The following is a 26351-nucleotide window of genomic DNA, read 5'->3' as shown; positions in this document are numbered from 1 at the left end:
TAGGGAAATGAGTGAATGTGGCTCACACCCTTCTTCATACACCCTCTTGTTTTATGATGCTGAGGATTGAACCCAAGCAGAACCTAGGCTTTCTACTGTTGAGCCACACCCTCTCCACATAATAGTTTTTTCTTGAAAATAGGTCTCGGTAGAGTACCAAAAGTTACACTAAGTTTCTGAGATCTGTATTGAACCTGTGATTTTTCTGTCTCTGTCTCCCAAATGCTGAGATTATAGCCATGAGCCAAGAAGCCATCTCAGACAAACCTTTTCTCCTTTTCCTCTTAGAGCATAACCAAGCCACAAGCATTGCTGGTTCTCCCTGTGTTCAGGATTCATTAGCCAGCCTCTGTGCTTCCTGATGACCAAAGCTTTGGGAGAAGTTTCCCCTTTCTCAGTTTTCACAGAGGGATTCTGAACAGCTCATGCTGTATGAGCAGTTATAATCTAATCCATAGACACAACAGAGCCGGCCAATCATCACATTTTTCTTCAAACGTGAACACAGTATTCAGGACCTATAATTAATATTTGTAGGTTTTGACATCTTCACTTTGTTTTCCTGGATTTTCTTTCTCTCTGCTATTTTTGTACCTAGATTTACCAAAAGTAGTTCTTGGATTTTAGAGCTGCCTCTCAAATACTTATGTTTCTGAAATAATTCATTTAATAAAAAAAGTTTTTTCGTGTGTGTTTGTGTGTGTGTGTGTGTGTGTGTGTGTGTGTGTGTGTGTGTGATTATAGGGATAAAAATCAGGGCCACTCTACCTTTGAGATACATCCAAACCTTTTTTATTTTTCCTGTGGCACTGGAGATCGAGCCTAGGAGCTTTCTACCTGTGAAAAACACTCCAGCATTTTTAATTTAATTTATTTTTTTAAAAAGATGGTTTTCCTAAGTTCTGAGGCTGTTTTTACAAAAACAAATATCAATAAGCCAGGATTGAGGCAAAAGCTTGTAATCGCAGTTTTTGGGAGGCTAAGACAGGAGGATCGTGGCTTGCAGACACCCCTAGCTTCTTAGTGAGGCCCTCTGCAAAACAGTGAGACCCTGTTTCTAAATAAAGAATTAAAAATAGAACTGGGGTGTAGCTCAGAGGACGAATGCCCCTGGATCCAGTCCCCAGTGCCAAAAAATAAGACATTAAACACATAGAAAATCACACATCCACGGCCAAGCATAACATTGGTTTAGAGTGGAACTTATACAGCAGATTCCCTGCCCTTTGAATTTCATTAATGAAGATTACCAGACCATGGAGAAATCCTGTGATGCATAATAAAGTTGGAAAAAGAGCCCCAGCACCAGGTCTCCTTCTTTCTGGATATTCGGTCTCCGGTATTTCCAACACTTTGTGAAAGCATCTTCATTGGAGGATGAGGACATGAGCAAAGGCTGCAGGATCAGGAAGAAGAGAAACAAAGAGAAGAACATCTCAGGTTCTGCCCAACACAGAGACAGTCTGGCGTTCAGGCTGAGCTACTCAGGTGAGGAGCAGGATCCAGGTGTAGTCTGTGCAGGCACAATGCTGTCCCCCTCTTGCCAGATGTCCTGGACTTGTGCAAAGTGTGCAGACAGGCTTCCCAGCAAAGACACAGCGAGAAGGAAAGGGGGCACCAAGGGAGTCATGAAGCTGAGACCTGAACAGTGTTGGCTGAGGTCACAGCAACTCCAGCACCCTGTCATTTCATGTCTCTGCTCCTGTCCCATCCAGGAGCTCAGGGACCCACTGCCTGGGGATCTACACCTGATACTTCCATCCTGATGAAAACACCTTGCAAAAACATGTTTGTGCCTCGGTTTTTCCACACACATCATGATTTCATCATGGTCCAGCAGAGCTCTAAGGACCACAGCAGCCCTGAGTTTCTGAGAACCCAGAAGTTTAGACTTGGCAACAGTCCACTGCCCTGAGGGACAGGACAGGATGAGCAGGAGTCCCTGTGGCATGATGGTCTTATTCTACCAATATCTGAGTGCAGCTTTGAGTGCTAACTGAATGTGAGTGAGCAAGGGTCATGGGCCCTGGACACATGATTCAGAGTAGAAGCCTGGCAATTGTCTCAATAAAAACCTGCACAACAGTGTGTTCATGATTAAAAATCTATGGTCAAAAATATAAAAATTCAACTAAGTAGAAAATATTGGGAGTAGGGTTTGAGCCCAGGGACATTTAACACTGCCAGCCTTTTTTAGTTTTTATTTGGAAACAACATCTCACTATGTTGCTGGACTGGCGTAAAACCTGCAATCCTCTGGTCTCAGCCTTATAGGTACTGGGATGATAGGTGTGGCTACCATGCTCAGTTCTCTAAGTAATTTTTAGTTAAGGAAAGAATAGACATCATGCCTAATACATAATCATTACACAAAAATGTCCTGTGTCTGAATTGGCAGGTGGCAAAACAAGGAAGAAAGTAGATAAATTTATGTTAAAGTTTGAGTCAAAGGCAACCTCAATAATCACGATGGAATCAGTAACAATCCCAGAAAATTTCTGCAGTTGGGCATGGTGGCTCACACCTGTCATCTCAGTACCTGGGAGGCTGAGACCAGAGCATCACAGGTTCCAGCATCAGCCACTTAGCCAAGCTCTCAGCAACTTACTGAGACCTGTAAAAAGCCCCGACTAAGAAAACTCAGTGCTTATCCCATATTCATCTAGTGCTGATGTCTCTTTTTTTGTCCCAAACACTCTTCATAGAAAACCTTCTGTACATAGTTTTCCATTTTTATTTTTAAATACATAAATAGCCATAAAATGCTTATATTTATGGTATGTGAGATATTTTGAGACAACTATATATTGTGGAATTTCTGGAGACCTCGCATACCTTTCTCTTTCTACAGTGAGAACACTTAAGATCTGCTCTCTAATAATAGATTGGTTTTTAATTTGAATGCTTTTATTAGGGCATTTCATGCTATATGATTGCAATTATCAGTACAGTGTGGTTCAGTGTGATACAGCATACATGCTCTTGGTGTATTGGTTTTGTTTGGGGGTTTTGCGGGATTGTTTTTCTTGATACTGGGTATCTTCCTGTACTTACATTCACAATTTTTTAATTTTTTCTTTTGAAATGGAGTCTTGGAAAGTTGCTGAAGACCTGGCTAAGATGCTGAGGCTATCCTCAAACCTGTGATCCTCTAATCTCTACCTCCCAAGAACCCAGATAACAGATAAGAGCCATAGTGCCTAAGTTGGTATATTGTTTTTAATCGTAGTGACTGAGATGTAAAACCCATCTCTTGAACTCATTTCTGCTTATCTAACTGAACTTTTGGACAGAACTTTTAACTGAAAATTTATCTTTGATTAACATTCTTCTTCCCCCAACTAAATATTAAGTTCCTCAGTGAACCTTCATCTTCTCTCATATGCATAATTTAACTCAAAATAAACTGAAGAGCCAGCCATAAATTCCTCATTTCTAATTCTCCTGTGTCTCCTTAAAAAGAGCACACTTGGACCTCACTCACATGACATCAACACCACCCTGAAGAAAAGGCTGTGAGATCTGGAACATTCCAGGGAAGGACAGAATGTAAGTTTCCCTGCATGTTCTCCTTCTCCAGCAGAGGTCCACTGTTTTACCCTGACCTGGTCACTCTGATAAATCTGCACTAAGTCCTCATGCTTATATGGTCTTAAATATCTCAAACAAAAGGAATTCTGTGCTGACCCAGCATCCCTCTGCAACTCTGTGATCTCAGGTTGGTGGGCTGGGGGATGCTCACTTCCTGGGAACGTCTCTTCCTTTCCCCTCGTGGTGGGCTCTGCCTTCTGTGACTCTTCCCAGCCCTGCCAAGTAGATACATAACCACATCACAACATGCATGTGCTGAGCAAACACAGGAAGGTGTTACAGTTGTAACAGCACTGTGGGCTCTTTTCCTCCATTCAAATAGATAAATTGAATCAGGAAATTCAAATCAATAGACATCTCAGTGCAGCTGCAACAAATGTTTATTACAAAGTCAGTAGGAATTAGAAAGGAAAGAGAAGAGAAGCAGTTTACCTGGCAGAAACACTGGAGAGCCCCAAAATGGAATGCTGCCCAACTTTCTGTCCCCAGCCTTTAAATACAGGGTTAGGTTTATTATTTAAATGGGAAGTTATTATAGCTGTTAATAAGATAATGTGTAACCAGGCTGGAGGCACACAATTGTAATCTCCTTGCTTGGGAGGCAGAGACAGGAGGATCAAATAGGTTTGAAGCCAGCCTTGCTGGTTAAGAGACCCGGTTTCCAAAGAAAAATATAAAATAGGTCTGGGAGTATAGCTGGGAAGTAGAAGGATTTCAGGAACCACAGTACCACCAAATAAAATATAATAAAATAAAAATAAGGTAATGTGTAGTAACTTATTTCCTGGCACATGATGCCTCTTGTCTCTGGGCAGTGTACCTACTAAGTGCAAAAGTTAATGATGCATCTTGTGTTTTTTTTAAAATCACGACTGTATCAGTGGCCCATCAACTATGTGTACTTTGAAATAAAGGCCAGGTCACAAAAGAGGAGGTAACCAGAGGCGCTGATCTCCTCTTTGTATTTTTAAGGCTAAGGGCTTTAATTGCATCTATATTTCTGCTATGGGTATCATTAGGACAAAGGGCCGAGGGGAGAGGAGCTCTGCAGTGGACCAGGCCAAGCTACCGCTTCTCCCTGCCTGAGTGCCTGCACAGTGCCCAGATTCTGCCTGCTGTTCACATTTTGTAAATCAATACCAGAGCTAGTTTTCAATACCAGCCATAGGTGTATAGAGTATGGTTTATAAAACAATTTTCAGAAACTAATAAACAACTTATTTACACATGCCAGCAAGTAGCACAAACAACTTGAGAAATTCATAAACAATTTGTTTATGTTGGCCAGCTTATAACTTCAGAAACTTGTCCGGATGGTCAGCCTAGGGCTCAGACCAGCACGTCTGTGCTGCAGTTGATAACAGACCCCAGGTTAGGAGCTGTCTCCTCTCCTCTGATGGAGGCACGTTGTCAATATATTTGAGACTACTGACAGGATTCTGATGGTGTTGCATGAGCCAGGAGGAGCTGCCAAGATACTGAGCAGTCCCCATGAAGTCCAAGGAAGAGCCCTGCCTTCCTACGAGCAGTGTGGGGTGCTTTGCTCACATCACATCACACCACAGCAGCCCAACCCTGTGTGCCACTAATATCCAGTGACCACTAGGGCTCCTGTTCTTGTCCCTGCCTGAGGATCCCAAGACTCCAAACCGCTCTATCAACTCTTGAATATCTTATTCCATTCCTGGACTTGGTTTATCATTTCCTACTCCCTGTTTGTATCATATTATTTTTCTAATTAATTAAAGTGCTCTGAGCTTATATAACTGTGTTGTCCAGTACACTTATTCAACCTAAATGGTTAGACTTGCTTGTATGACATGTATTGTTTAAGGCTCATTTGTTGCTAATTGTCTTTGTCAAAGCAACCACTCAACATTCAAACTGAGCCTACCTTCACTTAGACAATTCCTGGTTTCTGTGTGCGTGAACTTCAAGTGTTGAATAAACCTCGGGACATTGTGAAAAGACAACAATTGTGTGTGACAAGACACACAGCCCCCAGTGCCACAAAAAATAAAAAAAAAATTTCCTGATGGGACTTTGTTTATTATAACTGGGAACAGCCCCTTGTTGTGTACACAGGGAGGGTGGGCAGTTCCCGGCAGCCACACACTATCTTGGAGGAAGTGTTCCTTTCAGGACACAGCTCCCTGGGACTACACCTCCACTCCCAGAACCCGAGATCTGGCAAGAAGTGCACCCAGATCTCAGCACAGGAGGAAGGGAGGTGGTCTTGGCTGACTCTTCACACAAAGAGGCAAGAGCAACCCGGGACTCTCCTGGGCCTCTTCTCTCCACTATGCCCACAACTGCATGGCCCTCTCCTCCTGACATGCTGAAAGCCTCCCATGGCTTCTGTGGCATGAAGCTCTTGTTCCACCAAACCCTGGCTGTCACGTGTTTCTTGACTGCTTACTCCAGGTGAACAAGCAGGGGGCACTGGCCCTGGACTCAGAAATCAGGTTGCATGGCAAAATAATTGTCTCAATAAAAACTCATAGCACAGTGAATAAAATCTAAGGACAAAACTAAAAAAGTTCAACTAAATAAAAACTGATGGGACCAAGAGTTGAGCCCAGGGACAATTCAAACCTTTTTATTTTTCATTTGAAAACAGCACCTCACTAAGTTGCTGAGATTGACCTGAAACTTCCAATCCTCCTATCTCAGCCTCCCAGGTACTGGGAAGACAGGTGTGTGCCACCAAGGCTGGCTCCCTAAGTAATATTTAGGTAAGGAGCAAATAGGTATCATGCATATTACATAATTCAATATAGAAAGATGTCCTGCTTCTGAATATGCAGGAGGCACAAAAAGAAGAAAGTAGATAAAGTTTATGTTACAGTTAGAGTCAAAAGCAACCTGAGTAATTATTATGGAATCAGTGATCATCCCAGAAAATGTCTGCAACCAGATGTGGTGGCACACACCTGTCTTCCCAGTACCTGGGAGGCTGCAACCAGAGCATAGTAGGTTCCAGGACAGCATCAGCAACTTAGCAAGGCTCTCAGAAACTTACAGAGACCGGTTTAAACACACACACACAAAAATTGGGAATGTACCTCAGTGGTAGAATGCCCCTGGGCTCAATCCTCAATATCTAGAAGGAGAAGGAAGACAGGAAGACAATACAAAAACTCAACCAGGCTAGATTTTTGTCTCAAGCTTTAAAAAAGAGAGGGAGATTTATGAGAAAAGTCCTCAGAAATCTTATTTCTCCTAGAACTTCTGTTCTTCAGACCTTTCAGAGAGTTCTTCTCAGGTCTTAGGAGAATGATGTAGCACTTGGGGGCAAAGATGCAGCCCAGGAGCCCCGCACTGGAGGCCAAGATGGAGAAGACCTCCACGGCCACCATGGCCTTCCCCTTGCTGCTGTGGTAGACAGGGAGGAAGGTGACCCAGACACTGCAGAACAGCAGTGTGCTGAAGGTCAGGAACTTGGCTTCGTTGAAGGTGTCAGGCAGGTTCCTGGCCAGGAAAGCCACAGTGAAGCTCCCCAGGGCCAGGGTACCCAGATATCCCAAAACACAGTAGAAGGCGATGACTGAGCCCTTGTTGCACACAATGAAGATGTGGCCATGTTCAGAGAGTGCATCACTGTCAACAAAGGGAGGAGAGGTTCCCAGCCAGATTGCACAGAGCATCACTTGGATCAGGGAGCATATAGGTATGATGAAATTAGGAGCCCCTGACACCAGCAGCTGCCTCATCCTTCTCCCAGGACCAGTGGCTTTGAAGGCTAGAACCACAGTGACCGTTTTAGCCAAGACAGTGGAAACAGCCACAGTGAACCCAACTCCAAAGGTAATCTGCTGGAGGATGCAGGTGGCCATGTTGGGACAGCCAATGAAGAGCAAGGAGCAGAGGAAGCAGAAGGCGAGGGAGATGAGCAGGACATAGCTGAGAGCACGGTTGTTGGCCTTGACGATTACAGTGTTGTTGTGCTTCAAAAAAACCCCAAGCACCCCAGCTGTGAGTGCAGAGAAGCCCAGAGCAGCACAGGCCAGAGCCATACCCAAGGGGTCCTCATAAGCCAGGAAGGCCACCACCTTCGGGAGGCAGAGACTCTTCTCTGTGTTTGGGTACTCATGCAGGGGGCACTGGGTACACTGTTCTGATTCTGGAAGGGAAACATCAGTAGTTCATAGTTATTGATGTGTCCTATTTGCCATATCTAAGTCCACAGTCACCACTAAAATGTTACAGTGAGGACAGGATGCCCCTGATGTTCAAGAGAAGCCCCTGAGCAGTCTGTGCCATCTCTGACAGGAGAATGCTGAATCCACCCTCCCAGGGACACTGAGCTCACTGTGTGTCCAGGTGGCTCTTCCTGTGGCTCAGTCATGTCACCAAGTCCCCTCCTTCACCTTGGGTTTTCTCATGACTGGAGGACTGCCATGCTTATAACACTGACCCAGAGCCATCAGCAGAAAGCTTTCCTGATACATGCTCAACCCAGAGGTCAACTTCCTATACCATACAGCACCTCCTATGCCTGAGAAATGTGACAGAGATTACTGTAGGGTGGCTGTGAACTTTTACCTGTTTTATTGGAAATGTGTCCCTCTGGGCATAGAACACAGGTAAAACAGCAGACAGGTCTTCCTTCCTGGGGGATTCTCCTGAATCCTGGGCCACAGTTCTGGCTGCACACAGACTGAGGAGTCTGAGGGAAACCAGGTGATGCTTAGTATGTGCTGCGTTATTATCTACTTTAACAGTAAGTCAGAATCTCTCTCCAAATGAGAAAGAACTTTGACCTGAAAGAGAAGGTCATCTCTCATAACACCAAAGGTCACCATTGGATCCTACAGAGACACCTGATTCAGGGCTCCTATGCTGAGCTGCTGTCTCTCCTCAAGTTATCACCAAATGTCACCATGGCACAGGATCATGTTGGGTTTAGACATCACCAGCCACACACCCAGGCTTCTCTCTCTTTTTATGTTACCTCCTTTCTGTATAAGATTCTCTGTGGTTCTTTCAGGTGGTATGCCTGAGAATATTATAGAGTTTCATCTTTGATGTGGATTGTGGACTGACTCTCTCTCTCCCTCTCTCTCTCTCCCTATCTCTCTCACTGTATCTCTATCTCTACATCAAATCTACAGAGAAACTCAGAGTTGTGACACACCACTTGGTGCTGAGATAAAGGATTCACACTTGACATCACCTCAGGACTCTTATTACTTAACTACTTTTGAAGTAACTGGAATTGAACACAGAGCCTTGAGCATGCTGGGCAAGAGCTATACCCCTGAGCTGTACCCTAAGCACTTCAAGACCCTATTTGTTTATTTTTTATTTATCAATTTATTTTTTTATAATGTGCATGAACCAGAGTTCATTTAGAGAGAGTGATACAGATTAGTTATAAGATAAAAAGTTATTTTCTTGTTTGTGTGTTTGTTTCTTAATTTTTTTATTGGTGCACTGTATTCATACATCATAATAGGATAAAAAAAACTTTTGTAGACATACATGCACACTTCGCTTAGTTAGCCCCTATCTAATTCCCACCCCATTCCTTCCCCATCCCTCCTTCCCATGCTTGGCTTAGTGGTTGACATCTAGTATTATAGCAATTTATCCAGAATTAACAATGATAATCTCACATAACAGATTCATTTGTCTGATACCAAGCTTTTGATGACTTAGAGATAACATTTCAGTATTTCTTTTTGCTTTCTTTCTTACTAGAGGATATTTTTTATTTTTTTAATGTGAAACTATCATACATTTATTTATTTATTTTTCAGAAAAAACCTATCCTAACATAAAATATGAACTCTAATACTCAATCTCAAAAAAGAACAAAGCTAGAAGATGTGCTGAAAGGCTCCATTTTAAAAGAAAAATTATAAGCCCCTAGCAGCCAGCTAATAGTTAAAAAGAAAAAATATTTTTACTGCAGCTTAAGAAGTATAGGCTCAAGAATGAGAAATATGCAATAAGCCCACCCTGTTCCAGGAACCTACCTAGCATCTTATCTATACTGAGCGGGTCAGCGCGCCCTGTGCCGAGAACCTGCTGACTACACCTGGTATCTTATCTAACACTTGACTACAGAATGTACTTTTCAAATGTTTCTGTAATTTTCTGTAAACGCATGCAATCTGGCCCAAACCCCCCTAACTAGTGGTTTTTTCCTTATAAATACCCTCTGTTTCAGTCGCTCGGGGCCGAACTCCTATACGAGTCAGCCCCAGTGCACTGGCTTCTTAATAAACCTTTTGTTTTTTGCATCAAGGAAAAAAGTCTCTCGTGTGTACTTGGACTCGCGTATCCCAAGGCTTGATTGAGGGTCTCCCCTCTGCGGGGGTCTTTCAGTACTTTTTCTGATTTCAAACCTCATAAGGCTAAAATAATTGAAACAGTGTAGTGCTGCTATAAAGGCAGATATATAAACCAGTGGAGTAAAATAAAAAGCCTAGAAATAAATTATTCCATATATGGTCAAGTTATTGTTGTCAAGGTTTCCAAGAACATTTGGTGAAGAAAATAGTAATTTTTTCACTAAATATTGTTGAAAAATAATAATTACATGAAAAATAATAAAATTGGACCCTTACCTAACACCATATACAAATATTAACTCAAATTAGATAAAAGACCTAAATATAAATCTTTAGACTATAAACTTTTAGGAGAAAATCTGGGTCATAAAACTTCACAACATTGAAATGTGCAGTGATTTCTTGGATATGATTTCAAAGGCACAGGAAACAAAATAGTAAACAAACAAACTTCCTAAAAAATAAAAAAAATTGTACATCCAAAGACAATGTAAACAGAGTTAAAAGTTACTTATAGAATGGGATAAAATATTTCCAAATTCTATACCTGAAGGTATATTAATATTCCAAATAGAAATCCTAAAATTTAGCAACAATAAAAGCAAACAATACAATTTAGAGATAGGTAAAAGACTAACATAAATAATGAATCTCCACAGATAACCAATCTTAGTTGTCTGCTGGATGGAAAATCTTGTTTCTCTGGTTCTGGTGTGTATTACCTATTTCTTCATTGTAGTTAATCTCTTTGAGTATATTCTCTAGCACTGATTTTGAAGACATAAATTCCTTGAGTTTCTGTTTGTCATGGAAGCTTCTCATTTCCCGATCTAATTTGATAGAAAGTTTTTCTGGGTAGGAAATTTTTGGCTGGAAGTTGTTTCCTTTCAGAGTTTGTAATATATTACTCCAAGCCCTTCTGGCTTTCATGACTTGGTTTGGGAAGTCGGGAGTGATTCTAATTCATTTGCCTCTGAATGTTACTTGGCCTTTTGTTTTTGTTGCCTTTAAGATTCTCTGCTTGACTTCCACATTGGTCATTTTGACAATTATGTGGCATGGGGAACCTCTTTTCTGATCCTGTCTAAGGGAGTTCTATAAGTTTCCTGGACCTGTGTATCAACCTCTTGTTCTATGCTTGAAACATATTCTGCTATTATTTCTTTAAAGAGATTATTGATCCCTTTGGTTTCACCTTCTTTTCCCTCCTCTATTCTGATTGTTCTTAGGTTAGCTCTTTTAAAATGGGCTCATATTTCTTCAATGTCAGATTCCTGCTGTCTGATTTTTTTTCTAAGTTATAAATTATGCGTTTGTTTTTGGAGTAATCCTCTTCTAGGAGCGAGATTCTATTCTCCATGTGGTCTAATCGATTGTTTTTACTTTGAATTGAGGTCTTTACCTCAATGATTGCATCCTTTATGTCTTTTAGAGTCCCTCTAAATTCTTTTAGAATGTCCTGTATTATTTCTACAGTTATATTCTTGATTTGATCTTCTGGAGATCTCTGAATTTCTGTGTTATCAGTTTCTGATAATATGGGGTTGTGGGCATTCATTGCTCTATTATTGTTCCTCTTTCCCATGATTTCAGAATTTTGTGCCTTCCCTGGGTCACTACAACTTCCCTTAGCATGCTCTGTCTCTAGTCTATGGTAACCTCAGCTGCCACTACTCCTTTATGGGTTGCATCGCAAAGTCTCAGACCCAGGGAGTAAATCAACTCAGCACAAGACCATGGGGGTGCTGGGCTGGGTGTTTTCCCATGGGGAGCTGCGACTAGGGTGTGGTATCTCTGCCACTGCTACTCCTTCACTGGATTAGACTGCAAAATCTCAGACCCAGGGAGATTATCAAAGTCCCTGGGCATGCAGTACATGGATTTTTCCTTTAGGGGCCACAATTACACTCACAATTATTGTGTGTGTTGATCAGTAGCTGTTGAGAGTGCTGTGAACCTGCTGCCACTGCTGGCAATATGGCACCACTGCCATGCCCTCGGCCATGAGGCTAGAGCTGCTGTAAATATAGAGCTGCTGCCAGGCCCTCGGCTGTGAGGCTGGAGCTGCTGGCAATATGGCGCCGCTGCCATGCCCTTGGCCGTGAGGCTGGCGTATTTCTATTCTGGTTTTGAGCTCTGTTCTGAGTCTCTGGAAGGCGTGATGAGCTTGACCACTGGGAGTTTTAGACGTTATTTGCGCTGAAAGAACTGCTGAATTACACCCGAGTGATACGCAGCTGCTCACTTCAGCTTCTTCTTTACCTTTCCTCTCTGCATCCTGGTGCTGTGAGGGACGATGGTGCCGGCATGGCCCCGCTGCACATTGCGAGCTTGATTTCTGGTCTCTGGTTGTTCTTCTAGTCTTTTATTTTTCTCTATTCCTTGTGTTTACATTTTTTATTTCTATGCTGATGGCATTTTCAGGCTATGAAAAGCACTGATTTTGTGGAAATAGAGATCGAGTTTTAGCAAGGCTCGTAAACGCTGCTTTTCTCGGTCGCCATCTTCCCGAAAGTCCATCAATTCATTTTTTTTATTGTGGTACTACTGATTGAAGCCAGGGAGAGTCTACAACTGAGCTAGCTCTATTTTATTTTTATGTTTGTGTTTCCTTTTCTTTATGTCTTTGAAACAGTCTTGCTATGTTGTTCAGGCTGTCCTGGAACCTGCAATCTTCCTGGATCAGCATCCCAAGTTACTACGGTTACACACATGTTCCATCACACCTTGCCCCGACTATACTCATGATCCTCTTTGTTTATTCAGTAAGGAAACAGAATCATACCTGTGTGAAGCCAATAGGCCACTCTATGATCTCTTCATTGATGACCAAGCCTTGATGGAGGAGACTTCCAGAGGCAAACTCCCCTACTTTAACCAGCAACCCAAGACCACCAGGGAAATTCACAGCATTCTGGATATCATACATGGCCGCATTGTTTCCTTTCTTGTCTAAGGATATGAGCTGTCCTGCACTGTTGGTAAACTGGAGTTTCTTCAGGAGTGGATGGAGCTGGAGGAGAGGCATTGATGTGGCAATGAGGTGTGCAGACAAATGGAAGGTAGAAAGCCCTTAATTCCTAGGCAGTCCTTCTTCCCACCTCTCTAGACTCAATTCCTCCTGGGGAAAGATACTGGTCAGTATGTTTCAATGGTCACCTCTCGTGGGCTCTAGGGAAGGGAAGAGTTCTCCCATGGGCACAGGGGTGGAGCCCTGGAGTCCAGGGATTCTAGGATGTGTCAAGAGGGTGGCACTGGAAGAGGATCTGCCCAACCCTGACCAGCAAAGCCTATTTGGAGCAGCTTGGAAGCTAATCCTTGAACTTAGTAAGGCCCCAAGAGTGGTGGGGCTTTTCAGAACCTGCATTCTGGGGAGGGACGACTGGTGTGTGCATGTCACACCTCATCAAAACAGAAAGAATGCCAAATGTGGTGGCACACCTTTGCAATTCACCTGGACACAGTGACCTCCTTTTCAAAGTACCAACATATCATAAGAACCAAATGGCACATTTAACATTATTATAGGAAAAATAGAAATTAGATGGTAGTTGAGACATTCTGACATTGCTTTTTACATATTTGCCTTTATCTTCAGAGTAAACTTATTTAGATATTCCAGGATTCTGATTAGTGATGTTGATTATTGTTAATTAGTTGATAAATGTATTTTATACACAGACTATAGATTCAGATCAGTTAGGATTAAAATCAATAAACATCCATCTCAAATCTGGTGGGCAGTCTGAGATGATAGGAAACATACATGGTCTCCTACGTAGAAGTGGAGCCAAAAGCTACATTGCAGCTGATTTTTAAGTTTTGGGAAATTAATAATCTCTAAACTAGATGCAATGGCACATTCCTGTTACCAAGTATTTGGGAGGCTGAACGGGTGGATCGAGAATTCAAGGCCCACATCAGACTCTCAGTGAGGCTCTCAAAAACTTTTGAAACCATGTATCAAAATTAATATAAAACTTGAGAGATATTTAAAAACATTTAGAGCTGGAGGTGTCCTGACTTTGAAAATAATATGGAACAATAAGAAGGAGGAGAAAGAGAAAGGAGAGGAGGAGGCTTAAGAACAATTCATTTCCCAGAGTCATAACTTATATGTAATCAAGATATAAAGCAATAGAGCCTAAATGGGTAGAGTCCAATTTTTTGATGCAAAGTACCCAGAATCAGACATGGGCACTGAGTCTATATCTCCTGGCATTAGATACATTCTAAAAAAAAGTGCAGATCAGAGAAATTTTAATCATCCTCTCATTTACAAATTGTGTTCACATATTTGAAAGCAATTTATCCTGCAATAGAAAATGATATCCTGGTCAGTTTTCTAATTAAATAGTCTGAGATGGAAGCTCCCAGAAGCAGAATTCTCCCCACATGTGTAAAGTCCCAGCTACACCTAGAGTCAGTGTGAAAGTGCCCACGTTCTTTGTTGCCAGATCCTGCTGGTCTAGAAATGAAAACAGTCAGAATGCCCCTCACTATGTGGGTACCTACAGGTGCTCAGCCCTTGCTTGCTACTGAGGAAGGCTTACCTGCCATGGAGGGGGCCTGGGCTGCTCTGCATCCTCTGGAGATCCCTGTGCTATTCTCTCCACAAGCACCTCATGGAGGACGTGGGCCACGGCATACACGGCATTATAGAGGAAATAGCTGGAATCAGATAACATCATGATGTCGCTATATTGTGCCATAGTCTCTAAGGAGGTATTTGGTTCACACTCTCCAATCTTCCCACATGATGAGCCAGTGGGTGAGCAGTTAAAATGGGAAGTCCAAAATTTACTGAAGAAAAAATCATCTGGGTACTGGGAAGGGGTGACAGTCTTGAGAAAGTTGTGGAAGCCAGGGATTTCTCGTTTGTGTTGTGAAAATGAGAAGCTTCCATGGAAAGAATGCAATATTTGATGCATCTCTAACACAGTGATATCCCACTTGTCTGCCATGATCCACACCTTTCCCATGGTGAGAAGAAAAGCTCCCACAAGGTCCACTATGATGAGACTCTCTGCTTCTCCATAGAGTATATGCACATTTGCAGGTGGAATGCTGAGCCTGCTCAGGGCAGAGAGGATACGTGTTGTATCTACTTTCTTAAGGGCAGGGAGCCTTTCTGTTAAGGCCACACAGATATCTTTTTTCACCATATCCACATTCAGAGCCTGAAGGAACTGTTCTCCTTTCAAGTCATCAGATATGAAGATGGCCACCCAAGTCCAGCCAAAATGCAACAGTAATGAGACCACTGCATGGACCAGAGAGCTGTCCTCTGGGGCCATCTGGTAGAGTGATGGGAACTGGTTTTTGTCACTTAGCATGGGATCAAAAGGTCCATACGTGATCTGATAAAGCAAACAAAATATGATTCTGAGTTTATTGGGCCTTGGGTTTGTTTCTCCTGAGAAAGGAATTAGACATCTGTACATTACAGGGCTAATCAGACAAGCAAAGTTGCGCACATCAGTGACCTCTGTCATTGTGAGGCTCAGAAAGGAGGATTGCACATTGGAGACCAGCACCAGGAAATTGACAAGGCCTTGTTTCAAAGAAAAAAAATGAGCCAGGTTTGGTGGCACACATTTGTAATTGCAACACTTGGGAGGCTGAGACATGAAGATCGCGGTTTTCAGACAGCCTCAACTACTTAGTGAGGCCCTCTGCAACTCAGTGAGACCATGATTTCAAATACAAAATAAAAAATAAACTTGGGGGTATACTTTGAAGGCAGAATACTTCTGAGTTCAGTCTCCAGTACAAAAAAAAATAAAAATAATAACTAACAAAATATACAAGTTCTCTGTCCTAGAAGAGAATCTCCCCAAGTTCAAATCATAGAGAGAAAGGGAGAGGGAAAGGGAAAGGAAGGAGAGGGAGGGAGGGAGGGAGGGAGAGAGAGAGAGAGAGAGAGAGAGAGAGAGAGAGAGAGAGAGAGAAGAAATTCAACTGAATAAAATACTTTTGAGTCGAGGGGAAGACCTATAGACCTTATCTGTTCGCTCATTGTGGGCAGAAAAAAACACTATGTCTGAGTGTTCTTACCTTTAAAAAGTGAAAAGGATCCACACTGACATACAATCATAATCCCTGTACTTGGTTGACTGAGAAAGGAGGATCACAGGTTCTCAGTCAGCCTCTGCACCTTAGTTAGGCTCTAATTCAAAATAAAAATAAAATGGGTCTTGGGGTGTTACTTAGAAGGAGAATGCCCCTGGATTTGGTGCACAGTATCACAATTTAAAAAGGTATATAGACTTCTGGGAAGATGGCGACAGAGAAAAGCGGGGCTTATGAGCTCTGCTAACAACCAATCTCTATTACCACAAAATCAGCGCCTTTCATAGCCAGAAAACACCATCAGCAGAGAAACAAAAAATGTAATTACATGGGACAGAGAAAAAGAGGGCTGGAAAAACGAGACACCAGAAGGCAACCAGACCGCAGTGCTGCAGCCGGAGCCGCAGCACGAAGCAGCAGGTGAAATTTTCTCTTGCAGCACCAGGCTCCAGAGAGGAGGGGAACTCAGAACGGAGCTCAGAGCCAGAGAGGAGATACGCCAGCCTCACAGCCGAGGATGTGGTAACAGCGCCTTTCTGCCGGCGGCAGCAGCGAGCTCACCAGATGGCACCAGACCAATGCACTCAACAGCCCACCAGGCTCCAGAGAGGAGTGGTGGACAGTGAGCCGAGGTGAGCCGCTGCGGATCAGCCAGGAGGAATTCGGCAGATTTCTCGGCACAGGGAGTATCTAAAGCTCCCAGAGGCTGGGCTCAGCACACCCTGCAGGGACTCAGAGCGGAGCTCAAAAACGGAAAAGAAATACGCCAGCCTCATGGCCCAGGGCATAGCAGCGGCGCCATATTACCACCGGCAGCATCAGCAGTGGATTCACCGAGTCCACTACAGCTCCATCTGCGCACTCAACAACGGTGAGTCAAATTGTTGCCCCTAGAGGAGAAATTCCAGTACTGTACTCCCAGGGAATTGACCCAGTGGGGGAGGGGCGGTGGCAGAGATATCACACCATAGGAGAACGCCTAACCTGGCACCCCCCCATGGTCTAAAGCAGCCTCGATAGACTCCGTGGGTCTGACACTCTGTGATACAACCCAGTAGAGGAGTAGTGGGGACTGAGATACCACAGACTCGAGATCCAGAGCACCTTAAGTGAAGTCATAGTGACCCAAGGGAAGAACCCAGAGAAGGCACAAACTTCCAAAATCATGGGAAAGAGGAATAACAATGGAGCAATGAATGCCCACAACCCCACAACATCAGAACCCAATAAAACAGAAATACAGAGATTTCTAGAAGATCAAATCAGGAAAATAACTGTAGAAATAATAGAGGGGTTTCAAAAAGAATTCAGAGAGAGCCAAAAAGAGATAAAGGATGCAATTAATGAAGTAAAGGCCTCAATTCAAAGTACAAACAACCGATTAGACCACATGGAGAATAGAATCACGCTCTTAGAAGATGATCACTCCAAAAATGAGCGTATAGTTTCTAACTTAGAAAAAAAAATCTGACAGCAGGAATCTGACATTGAAGAAATATGGGTCCATTTTAAGAGAGCCAACCTAAAAATAATGGGAATAGAGGAGGGAAAAGAAGGTGATACCAAAGGGATCAGCAATCTCTTCAAGGAAGTAATAGCAGAAAATTTTCCAAACATAGAGCAAGAGGTTGATACACAGGTTCAGGAAACTTATAGAACTTCCTTTAGAGAGTATCGGAGAAGAAGATTCCCCACGCCACATAATTGTCAAAATGACCAATGTGGAAGCCAAGCAGAGAATCTTAAAGGCAACAAAAACAAAGGGCCAAGTAACATTCAGAGGCAAACCAATTAGAATCACTCCAGACTTCCCAAACCAAGTCATGAGAGCCAGAAGGGCTTGGAGTAACATATTCCAAACTCTGAAAGAAAACAAATTCCAGACAAAAATTTCCTACCCAGCAAAACTTTCTATCAAATTAGATGGGGAAATAAGAAGCTTCCATGACAAACAGAAACTCAAGGAATTTATGTCTTCAAAACCAGCGCTAGAGAAAATACTCAAAGAGATTAACTACAAAGATGAAATAGGTAACACACACCAGAACCAGAGAAACAAGATTTTCCATCCAACAGACAACTAAGATTGGTTATCTGTGGAGATTCATTATTTATGTTAGTCTTTTACCTATCTCTAAATTGTATTGTTTGCTTTAATTGTTGCTAATTTTTAGGATTTCTAGTTGGAATATTAATATACCTTCAGACATAGCATTTGGAAATATTTTATCCCATTTTATCAGTAACTTTTAACTCTGTTTGCATTGTCTTTGGATACACAATATTTTTTTTATTTTTTAGGGAGTTTGTATACTCTTCTGTTGCCTGTGCCATTGAAATAATATCCAAGAAATCACTGCCAATTACAATGTTGTGAGGTTTAATGACCCAGATTTTCTCCTAAAAGTTTATAGTCTTAAGATGTATATTTAGGTCTTTTATCTATTTTGAGTTAATATTTGTATATGGTGTTAGGTAAGGGTCCAATTTTATTATTTTTCATGTAATTATTATTTTTCAACAATATTTAGTTAAAAGATTTGTATTTCCTCCACCAAAAGTTCATGTAAACAATGTCAAAAATAACTTGACAATATATGGAATAATTTATCTCTAGCCTTTTATTTAACTCCAATGATTTATATATCTGCCTTTAGAACAGTACTATACAGTTTCAATTATTGTAGCTTTATATGGTTTGAAATCAGAAAATATACATCTTCTAGCTTTGTTCTCCTTCGAGATTATTTTGGGTATCTAGAGTCCATATTCCATATCAGGATAGATTTTTTCTGAAAAATAAATAAATGTATGATAGTTTCACCTAAAAAATATTCTCTGGTAAGAAAGAAAGCAAAAAGAAATATTGAAATGTTATCGTTAAGTCATCAAAAGCTTGGTATCAGACAAATGAAACTGTTATGTGAGATTATCATTTTTAATATTGGATAAATTGCTAGAATACTAGATTTCAACCACTAAGTCAAGCATGGGAAGGAGGGATGGGGAGGGAATGGGTGGGGATCGGGAAGGGGCTAACTGGGCGATGTGTGCATGTATGTCTACAAAAGTTTTATCTTTATACCATTATGATGTATGAATACAGTACACCAATAAAAATAAATTAAAAAAATAAAATAAATAAAATAAAATAAAATACAAAGGCAAATAAATGGAAAGGTGAAATCTGCAACTGCTTTCACCTCCTGCCTGGGTATAAGGAGGTATGGTGTGGGGTGCAGCACTGAGGTAGCTTATTGTATTTTACTCTTGTGAAGCAGAGCCAGCACCAGCCACCCATGCTGCCTGTGCACACCAATGATGGAATGTCTTCTTACTACACTGACCTACTGATAGTCTGGACTTCAATTATGAACGTGATGACTTAGATCATCTTAAGGATTACTTCCATTTATACTATCTGGGTTTCTCAAGCTTACTTCTCCCTGAACACAATGCTTCTAAGCTACTGCCTGTGTTTGGCAGTGACACCATCCTGATTGTTAGAAGTGTTTCCAGAGCTTCCTGCAAAGAAGCAGTGACTTTGTGAGGTCTGATTCCTCAGCTCTGTCATCACTCTGACCAAAGGGCCTGATGAGAAGAGCTGAGATGAGGAAAGGTCTACTAGGTTCACAGATTTAGAGGTTCTGGAGTTGCCATTCCTCTATCCATGTTCAGAAGTCTCCAAGGCAGAGACTTTGGTGACAAGACATGGCAGAGGGACAGAGCTCACAGCTCATGGCAGGAGAAAGCAGCAAGTGAGATGGGGGATCTAGAGACAGATATAATTCCCAAGACTATGCGCACAACCACTTCAGCCATCCATATCTCACTTTTCCAGGTGGCTGGTGTGTAATAGTGAATCCCAAAATATATGCTTTAGGGGAAATGTCACTGGATGGGCTCTCAAGAGATCTGCTTGGATGGACATGAGCGAGGCAGGCTGGGCAGAGGCTGTGGGTAAGCCCCAGGTTGGATTTCTCTGAGCCTCCGCTCTCCTTGGGATCCTTAGAGGCACAATGGACTTTATTGTTGCTTCAGATGCCAGCCAGATGCCCAGGAACTGCTCTCCCTACACCTGACAGTCTCTGGTGGAGGCATCTGAAGTTGTCATATCCTGTGTGGACAGTCTCTATGCTGATGTCGTCTCCAGGGAGGCTCACAGGTATGAGCCATCGGGAGTCAATCTTCCCAGTGTGTGGGAGACTAATATATAGCTGAGACTTATTTATTTATTTATTTATTTATTTATTTATTTATTTATATTTGCATTGGGGATTGAGCTCAAGGGCATTCTACCTCTGAGCTACATTCCCAGCTAAGCAAAATTTTTCATTTGCAAACAGAATCTCACTGAGTTGCCTAGGGACACATTATGTTTCTGAGCCTGGTCTCCAACCTGTGGTCCTGCTCACACAGCCTCCCAAGTACTGGGATCACAGATGAGCTCCATATCGTGCTTACTTAGATGCTTAATAGCAAGAGCTCCTTCTTCATCTTTCTCCTCACACTAATGATAGTCTCAAGCATTTGGGAATTCACTGAGACCCAATCACCTGAACCCTCATGAGTAATAAACACTCAAATTCCACTTTGTCTTGATCACACAGTAGAAACAAGCACTAGGGGAAATCTGCACATTTCTTTACAGAATTCTTGGCCAACTTACCTGAGGGGTTCTGTAGAGCTGCAACAGGGCTCCAATCTCAGCTGAAAATGTTGGCGAGGTCCCAGCGATGGCGGCAACAGGACTGTACTTGCTCTTGCACACGTAGTTGGGGAGAAATACGTCACCACCTGACAGCCACATCAGAGTGTCATGAAGGGTCTTGTGTTCACTGGAGTAGACATTGTAAAGCTGAAACCCCAAGGTCAGGTTGGGGAGCAGGTGCGGGTCCCTGTTGATCTCCTCGATGGTGAAGTAAAAGGCCAGCACGTGTTGGTATTTCTTCCAAAGCCACCTGGACAGAGGAGCAGCATCAGGGAGAAAGTGAGGTCAGGAGGTTCAGGGGCAAGTCCTGAGCCAGCATCAGCACCAGACAGACTAGATCCAGGAGGCAATGCAGAGGTGGCCCTGGCCTTTGGACTCTGTGCATGTAATGTTCATAGGGTAGTAGATGATCTTGAAATGGCTCTTGGATTTTGAGAAGCAAACTGTATCCTTAACTTTGAGAAATTTGTGAGTCATTTGGAGTAGGCTGAGGTGGAGATGTGCTGGATGCTATTGCTATCAACTGGACCACTTTGCTGAAGTTTCTATAAATTCAAGGTGAATTGATGGGCACAACAGTAGCAGGAAGTTGTTAGGGAAATGAGTGAGTGTGACTCACATCCTTTTTCATAAACCCTCTTGTTTTATGATGCTGAGGATTGAACCCAAGCAGAACCTAGGCTTTCTACCATTAAGCCACACCCTCTCCACATAATAGTTTTTTCTTGAAAATAGGTCTCTGTAGTGTACCAAGAGTTTCACTAAGTTTCTGAGACCTGCACTGAACCTGTTATTTTCCTGTCTCTGTCTCCCAAATGCTGAGATTATAGCCATGAGCCAAGAAGCCAGCTCGGACAAACCTGTGCTCCTTTTCCTCTTAGAGCAGAACCAAGCCAGAAGCAGTGCTGGTTCTCCCTGTGTTCAGGAATCCTTAGCCAGCCTCTGTGCTGCCTGCTGACCAAAGCTTTGGGAACAGTTTCCCCTTTCCCAGGTTCCCAGATGGATTCTGAGCAGCTGATGCTGTACAGAGCTGTTATAATCTAATCCACAGACAGTTAAGAGAGCCGGCCGGTCATAATGTTTTTCTTCAAATGTGAACACATTATTCAGGACCTATAATTCATTTATGTAGGTTTCGACATCTTTTTTTGTTCCTGGACTTTCTTTGTAGAGAATGTTCCTTGAAACTTCTTCCTCTATTCTGCCCTTTCTCTGCTATTTTTCTACCTAGATTTACCAAAAGTAGTTCTTGGATTTTAGAGCTACCTCTCAAAGGCTTATATTTCTGAAATAATTCATTTAATAAAAAGCTTTTATCGTGTGTGTGTGTGTGTGTGTGTGTGAGTGTGTGATTATTTGTATGAAAACCAGCGCCACTCTACCTTTAAGATACATCCAAACCTTTTTTTTTATTTTTCCTGGGGCAATGGAGATCGATCCTAGGGGCTTTATACCTGTGAAAAATATCCCAGCCCTTTTAATTTAATTTACTTTCCTAAAAGAGAGCTTTGCTAAGTTTCTGAGGATTTTTTTTTTACAAAAATAAATATCAGCAAGCCAGGGTTGAGGCACAAGCTTGCAATCGCAGTTTTGGGGAGGCTAAGACAGGAGAATCTTGCCTTGCAGACAGCCCTAGCTTCTTAGTGAGTCCCTTTGCATCAAAGTGAGACCCTGTTTCTAAATAAGGATTAAAAATAGAACTGGGGTGTAGCTCAGAGAACGAATGCCCCTGGATCCAATCCCCAGAGCCAAAAAGAAGACATTAAACACACAGAAAATCACACATCCACGGGCAAGCATAACACTGGTTTAGAGTGGAACTTATATAGCAGGTTGTCTGCCCCTTGATTTCATTAAAGATTACCAGACCATGGAGAAATCCTGCGTTGCATAGTAAAGTTGGAAAAAGAGCCCCAGCACCAGGTCTCCTTCTTTCTGGATATTCGGCCTCCGGTATTTCCAACACATCATGAAGTAGTCTTCCTTGGAGGATGAGGGCATGTGCAAGGGCTGCAAAATCAGGAAGAAGAGAGACAGAGAGAAGGACATCTCAGGCTCCCCCATATATGGACAGTGCTGCTTTCAGGTTGAGCTGCTCAGTTGAGGAGCAGGATGCAGGTGTCGTCTGTGCAGGCACAATGGCGTCCCCCTGTTGTCAGATGTCCTGAACTTGTGCAAAGTGTGCAGACAGGCTTCCCAGCAAAGACACAGGGAGAAGTAAAGGGTGTGCCAAGGGAGTCACGAAGCTGAGACCTGAGCAGTGTTGGCTGAGGTCCCAGCAGCTCTGGCGCCCTGCCATTTCATGTCTCTGCTGCCGTCCCATCCAGGAGCTCAGGGACCCACAGCCCGGGGCTTTGCACCTGTCTCCTCCATCCTGATGAAAACACTTTGCAAAAACATGTTTGTGCCTCGGCTTCTCAATGCCCACCATGATTTCATCATGGTCCAGCAGGGCTCTGAGGACCACAGCAGCCCTGAGTTGCTGAGAGCCCAGAAGTTTAGACTTGGCAACAGTCCACTGCCCTGAGGGACAGGACATGGTGAGCAAGAGTCCCTGTGGCACAATGGTCTTATTCCACCAAATTCTCACTGCAGCTTTGAGTGCTAACTGAATGTGAGTGAAGAGGGGTCACAGGCCCTGGACATGTGATTCAGAGTAGAGTCCGATGATTGTCTCAATAAAAACCTTTACCACACTGTGTTCAAGTCTAAAAATCTAAGGTGAAAAATATATAAATTCAACTAAGTAGAAAATATTGGGAGTAGGGTTTGAACCCAGGGACATTTCACACTCCCAGCCTTTTTTAGTTTTTATTTGGAAATAACATTTCACTAAGTTGCTGGACTGGCCTCAAACCTGCAATCCTCTGGTCTCAGCCTCCCAGGTACTGGGATGTCAGGTGTTGCTACCATGCTCAGTTCTCTAAGTAATTTTTAGTTAAGAAAGTTAGCATCATGCCTAATATATAATCATTACACAAAAGTGTCCTGTGTCTGAATTGGCAGGTGGCAAAAGAGAAGAAAGTAGATAAAATTTATGTTAAAATCTAAGGCAACCTTAATAATCACGATGGAATCAGTAACCATCTCAGAAATTGTCTGCAGTTGGGAGTGGTGGCGCACACCTGTCATCTCAGTACCTGGGAGGCTGAGACCAGAGCATCACAGGTTCCAGCATCAGCCACTTAGCCAAGCTCTCAGCAAGTTACTGAGACCTGTAACAAGCCATGAATAAAATACTCAGTGTTTTACCCCATATTCATCTAGTGCTGATGTCTCTTTTTTTCCCAACACTCTTCATGGACAACCTTCTATACATAGTTTAACAATTTTTATTTTTTTAAATATAAATATAAATCTCAAAGTCTCATACCAAGGAGGTTAATCGAGGCTGCGAGAGACCATGGGGGTACCAGGCTGGGCGATTTCATATGGAGAGATGTGACTAGGGTGTGGTATCTCTGCCACTGCTACTCCTTCACTGGGTTGGACTGCAAAATATCCGACCCAAGGAGATTATCAAAGCTACTCAAGTCCCCGGGAGTGCAGTACAGGAATTTCTCCTTTAGAAGCTGCAATTACACTCATGGTTATCGTGCGTGCAGTTCTGGAGTGGTGGTGGGGCATGGTGAACTCACTGTTGCTGCTGGCAATATGGCACTGCTGCCATGCCCTTGGCTGTGAGGCTGGTGTATTTCTTTCCTGGTTTTGAGCTCTGTTCTGAGAACCTGAAAGGTGTGATGAGCTTGGCCACTGGAAGTTTTAGACATTCATTGCACTGAAAGAACTGCTGAATTACACCCAAATGATCTGCAGCTGCTCACTTCAGCACCTTGTTTACCTTTCCTCTCTATGCCTGGTGCTGTGAGGGAAGATGGTGCCGGCATGGCTCCGCTGCCGCATTGCAGGCTTGATTTCTGGTCTCTAGTTGTTCTTCTAGTCTTTTTTTTTCTGTCCCTTGTGTTTACATTTTTTATTTCTCTGCTGATGGTGTTTTCTGGTTATGAAAAGCGCTGATTTTGTGGCAACAAAGATCGAGTTTTAGCAGGACTCATAAATGCTGCTTTTCTCGGTTGCCATCTTCCAGGAAGTCCTTATCTTTATTCTGAAATTGGGTCTCAGGGAAGACTGGGATAAGATGCTGAGGCTATCCTCAAACCTGTGATGCTCCAATCTTAGCCTCCCAAAGATCAGGATAACAGGCATGCAACACTGTGCTTGAGTTTTTATTGTTTTTAACTGTAGTGACTAGGATGTACAACCCATTTCTTAGACTCATTTTTCCTTATATAACGGAAATTTTGGACTGAACTTTTAACTAAAAATGTCTTACCTTTAATAAACAACCCCACAGCAGAATATTAAGTTCCTCAGTAAACTTTTATCTATCATATTGCATAACTTAATTATAATGAACTGGAGACCCAAACATAAAATACTAATTCCTAATACTCCTGTGTATCCTAAAAAAAGCACTCTGGAGCATCAGTCACACAACCTATATACCACACAGAAGAAATGGTTGTGAAATCTTGATCATTCCAGGGACAATCAGAATGTAGCTTTTCCTTGTATGTTCTCCTCCTCCAGCAGAGGTCCAGTGTTTTACCCTGACCTGGTCTCCCTGATAAACCTGGCACTAAGTCCTCATGCATATATCGTCTTAAATATCTAAAACAAAAGGACTTCTATGCTGACTGCGTGGACTCAGGTCAGTGGGCTGGGAGATGCTCTCTTCCTGGGAAAGTCTCCCCTGTCCCCTTGTGGTGGGCTCTGCCTTCTGTGGCTCTTCCCAGCCCTGCCCAGTAGATATATAACCACCTCCATCACAACATGCATGGCACTGAGCAAACACATGAAGGTGTTACGGTTGTAATGGCACTGTGGGCTCTTTTCCTCAATTCAAATAGATAAATTGAATTGGGAAATTAAAACTAATAGGTCAGTGCAGCTGCAACAGATTTTTATTACACAGTCAGTAGGAAATAGAAAGAGAAGAGAAGAAAAGCCTTCCCCAAATGGAAGGCTGCCCACCTCTCTGTCCCCAGCTTTTAAATACAGGGTTAGTTTATTTTATTAATTGGGAAGTTATGATAGGTGTTAATAAGGTAATGTGTAGTAACTTATTCCTTGGCAGGTGGTGCCTCTTGTCTCTGGGCAGTGTACCTACTAAGTGCAAAGTTTAATGATCCATCTTTTTGGTATAAGCTCAGCTGTATCATTTGCCCATCAACTCTGGGTGCTTTTAAAAAAAAAGGCCAGGTCACCAAAGAGGAGGTAAACAGAGGCACTTATCTCTTCTATGTATTTCTAAAGCTAAAGCTTAATTGCATCCACATTCTTACTATGGATATCACTGGGACAAAGGGCCAAGGGGAGGGCAGCACTGCAGTGTACCAGGCCCAGCTGCTGCCTCTCCTTGCCTGAGTGCCTGCCCAGAGCCCAGACTCTGCCTGCTGTTAACTTTTTTTAATCAATACCATAGCAATTTTTTAATACTGGCCAAAGAAGTATCGAGTATGGAATATAAAAGAATTTTCAGAAACTCATAAACAACTTTTTTACACATGCCAGCAAATAGATCAAACAACTTGAGAAACTATGAGTTTAATTTGTTTATTTCTGCCAGCTTATAACTTCAGAAACTTGTCTGGATGGTCAGCACAGGACTCAGACCA

At 42.6% G+C, this 26351-nt stretch overlaps 1 protein-coding gene across 1 annotated transcript; it reads right to left on the bottom strand.

The window, feature by feature from the left end:
- Window positions 1–6761: 6761 nt before the first annotated feature.
- LOC308276734 (vomeronasal type-2 receptor 116-like) lies at window positions 6762–22674 on the bottom strand (the record flags this gene model as incomplete). Its single annotated transcript, XM_080715574.1, has 8 exons — window positions 6762–7714; window positions 8071–8083; window positions 12676–12903; window positions 14444–15250; window positions 16770–16816; window positions 19403–19487; window positions 20632–20923; window positions 22538–22674. 8 exons carry the CDS (start codon window positions 22672–22674, stop codon window positions 6762–6764), a joined length of 2562 nt encoding a protein of 853 aa, XP_080571700.1.
- Window positions 22675–26351: the final 3677 nt, after the last annotated feature.

Source organism: Muscardinus avellanarius (assembly GCF_963383645.1).
Source record: "Muscardinus avellanarius genome assembly, chromosome: 18".
NCBI classification, from domain to species: Eukaryota; Metazoa; Chordata; class Mammalia; order Rodentia; family Gliridae; genus Muscardinus; species Muscardinus avellanarius.
The sequence above is the reverse complement of the archived record's forward strand: the minus strand, read 5'-3'. Positions and strand labels throughout refer to the sequence as shown.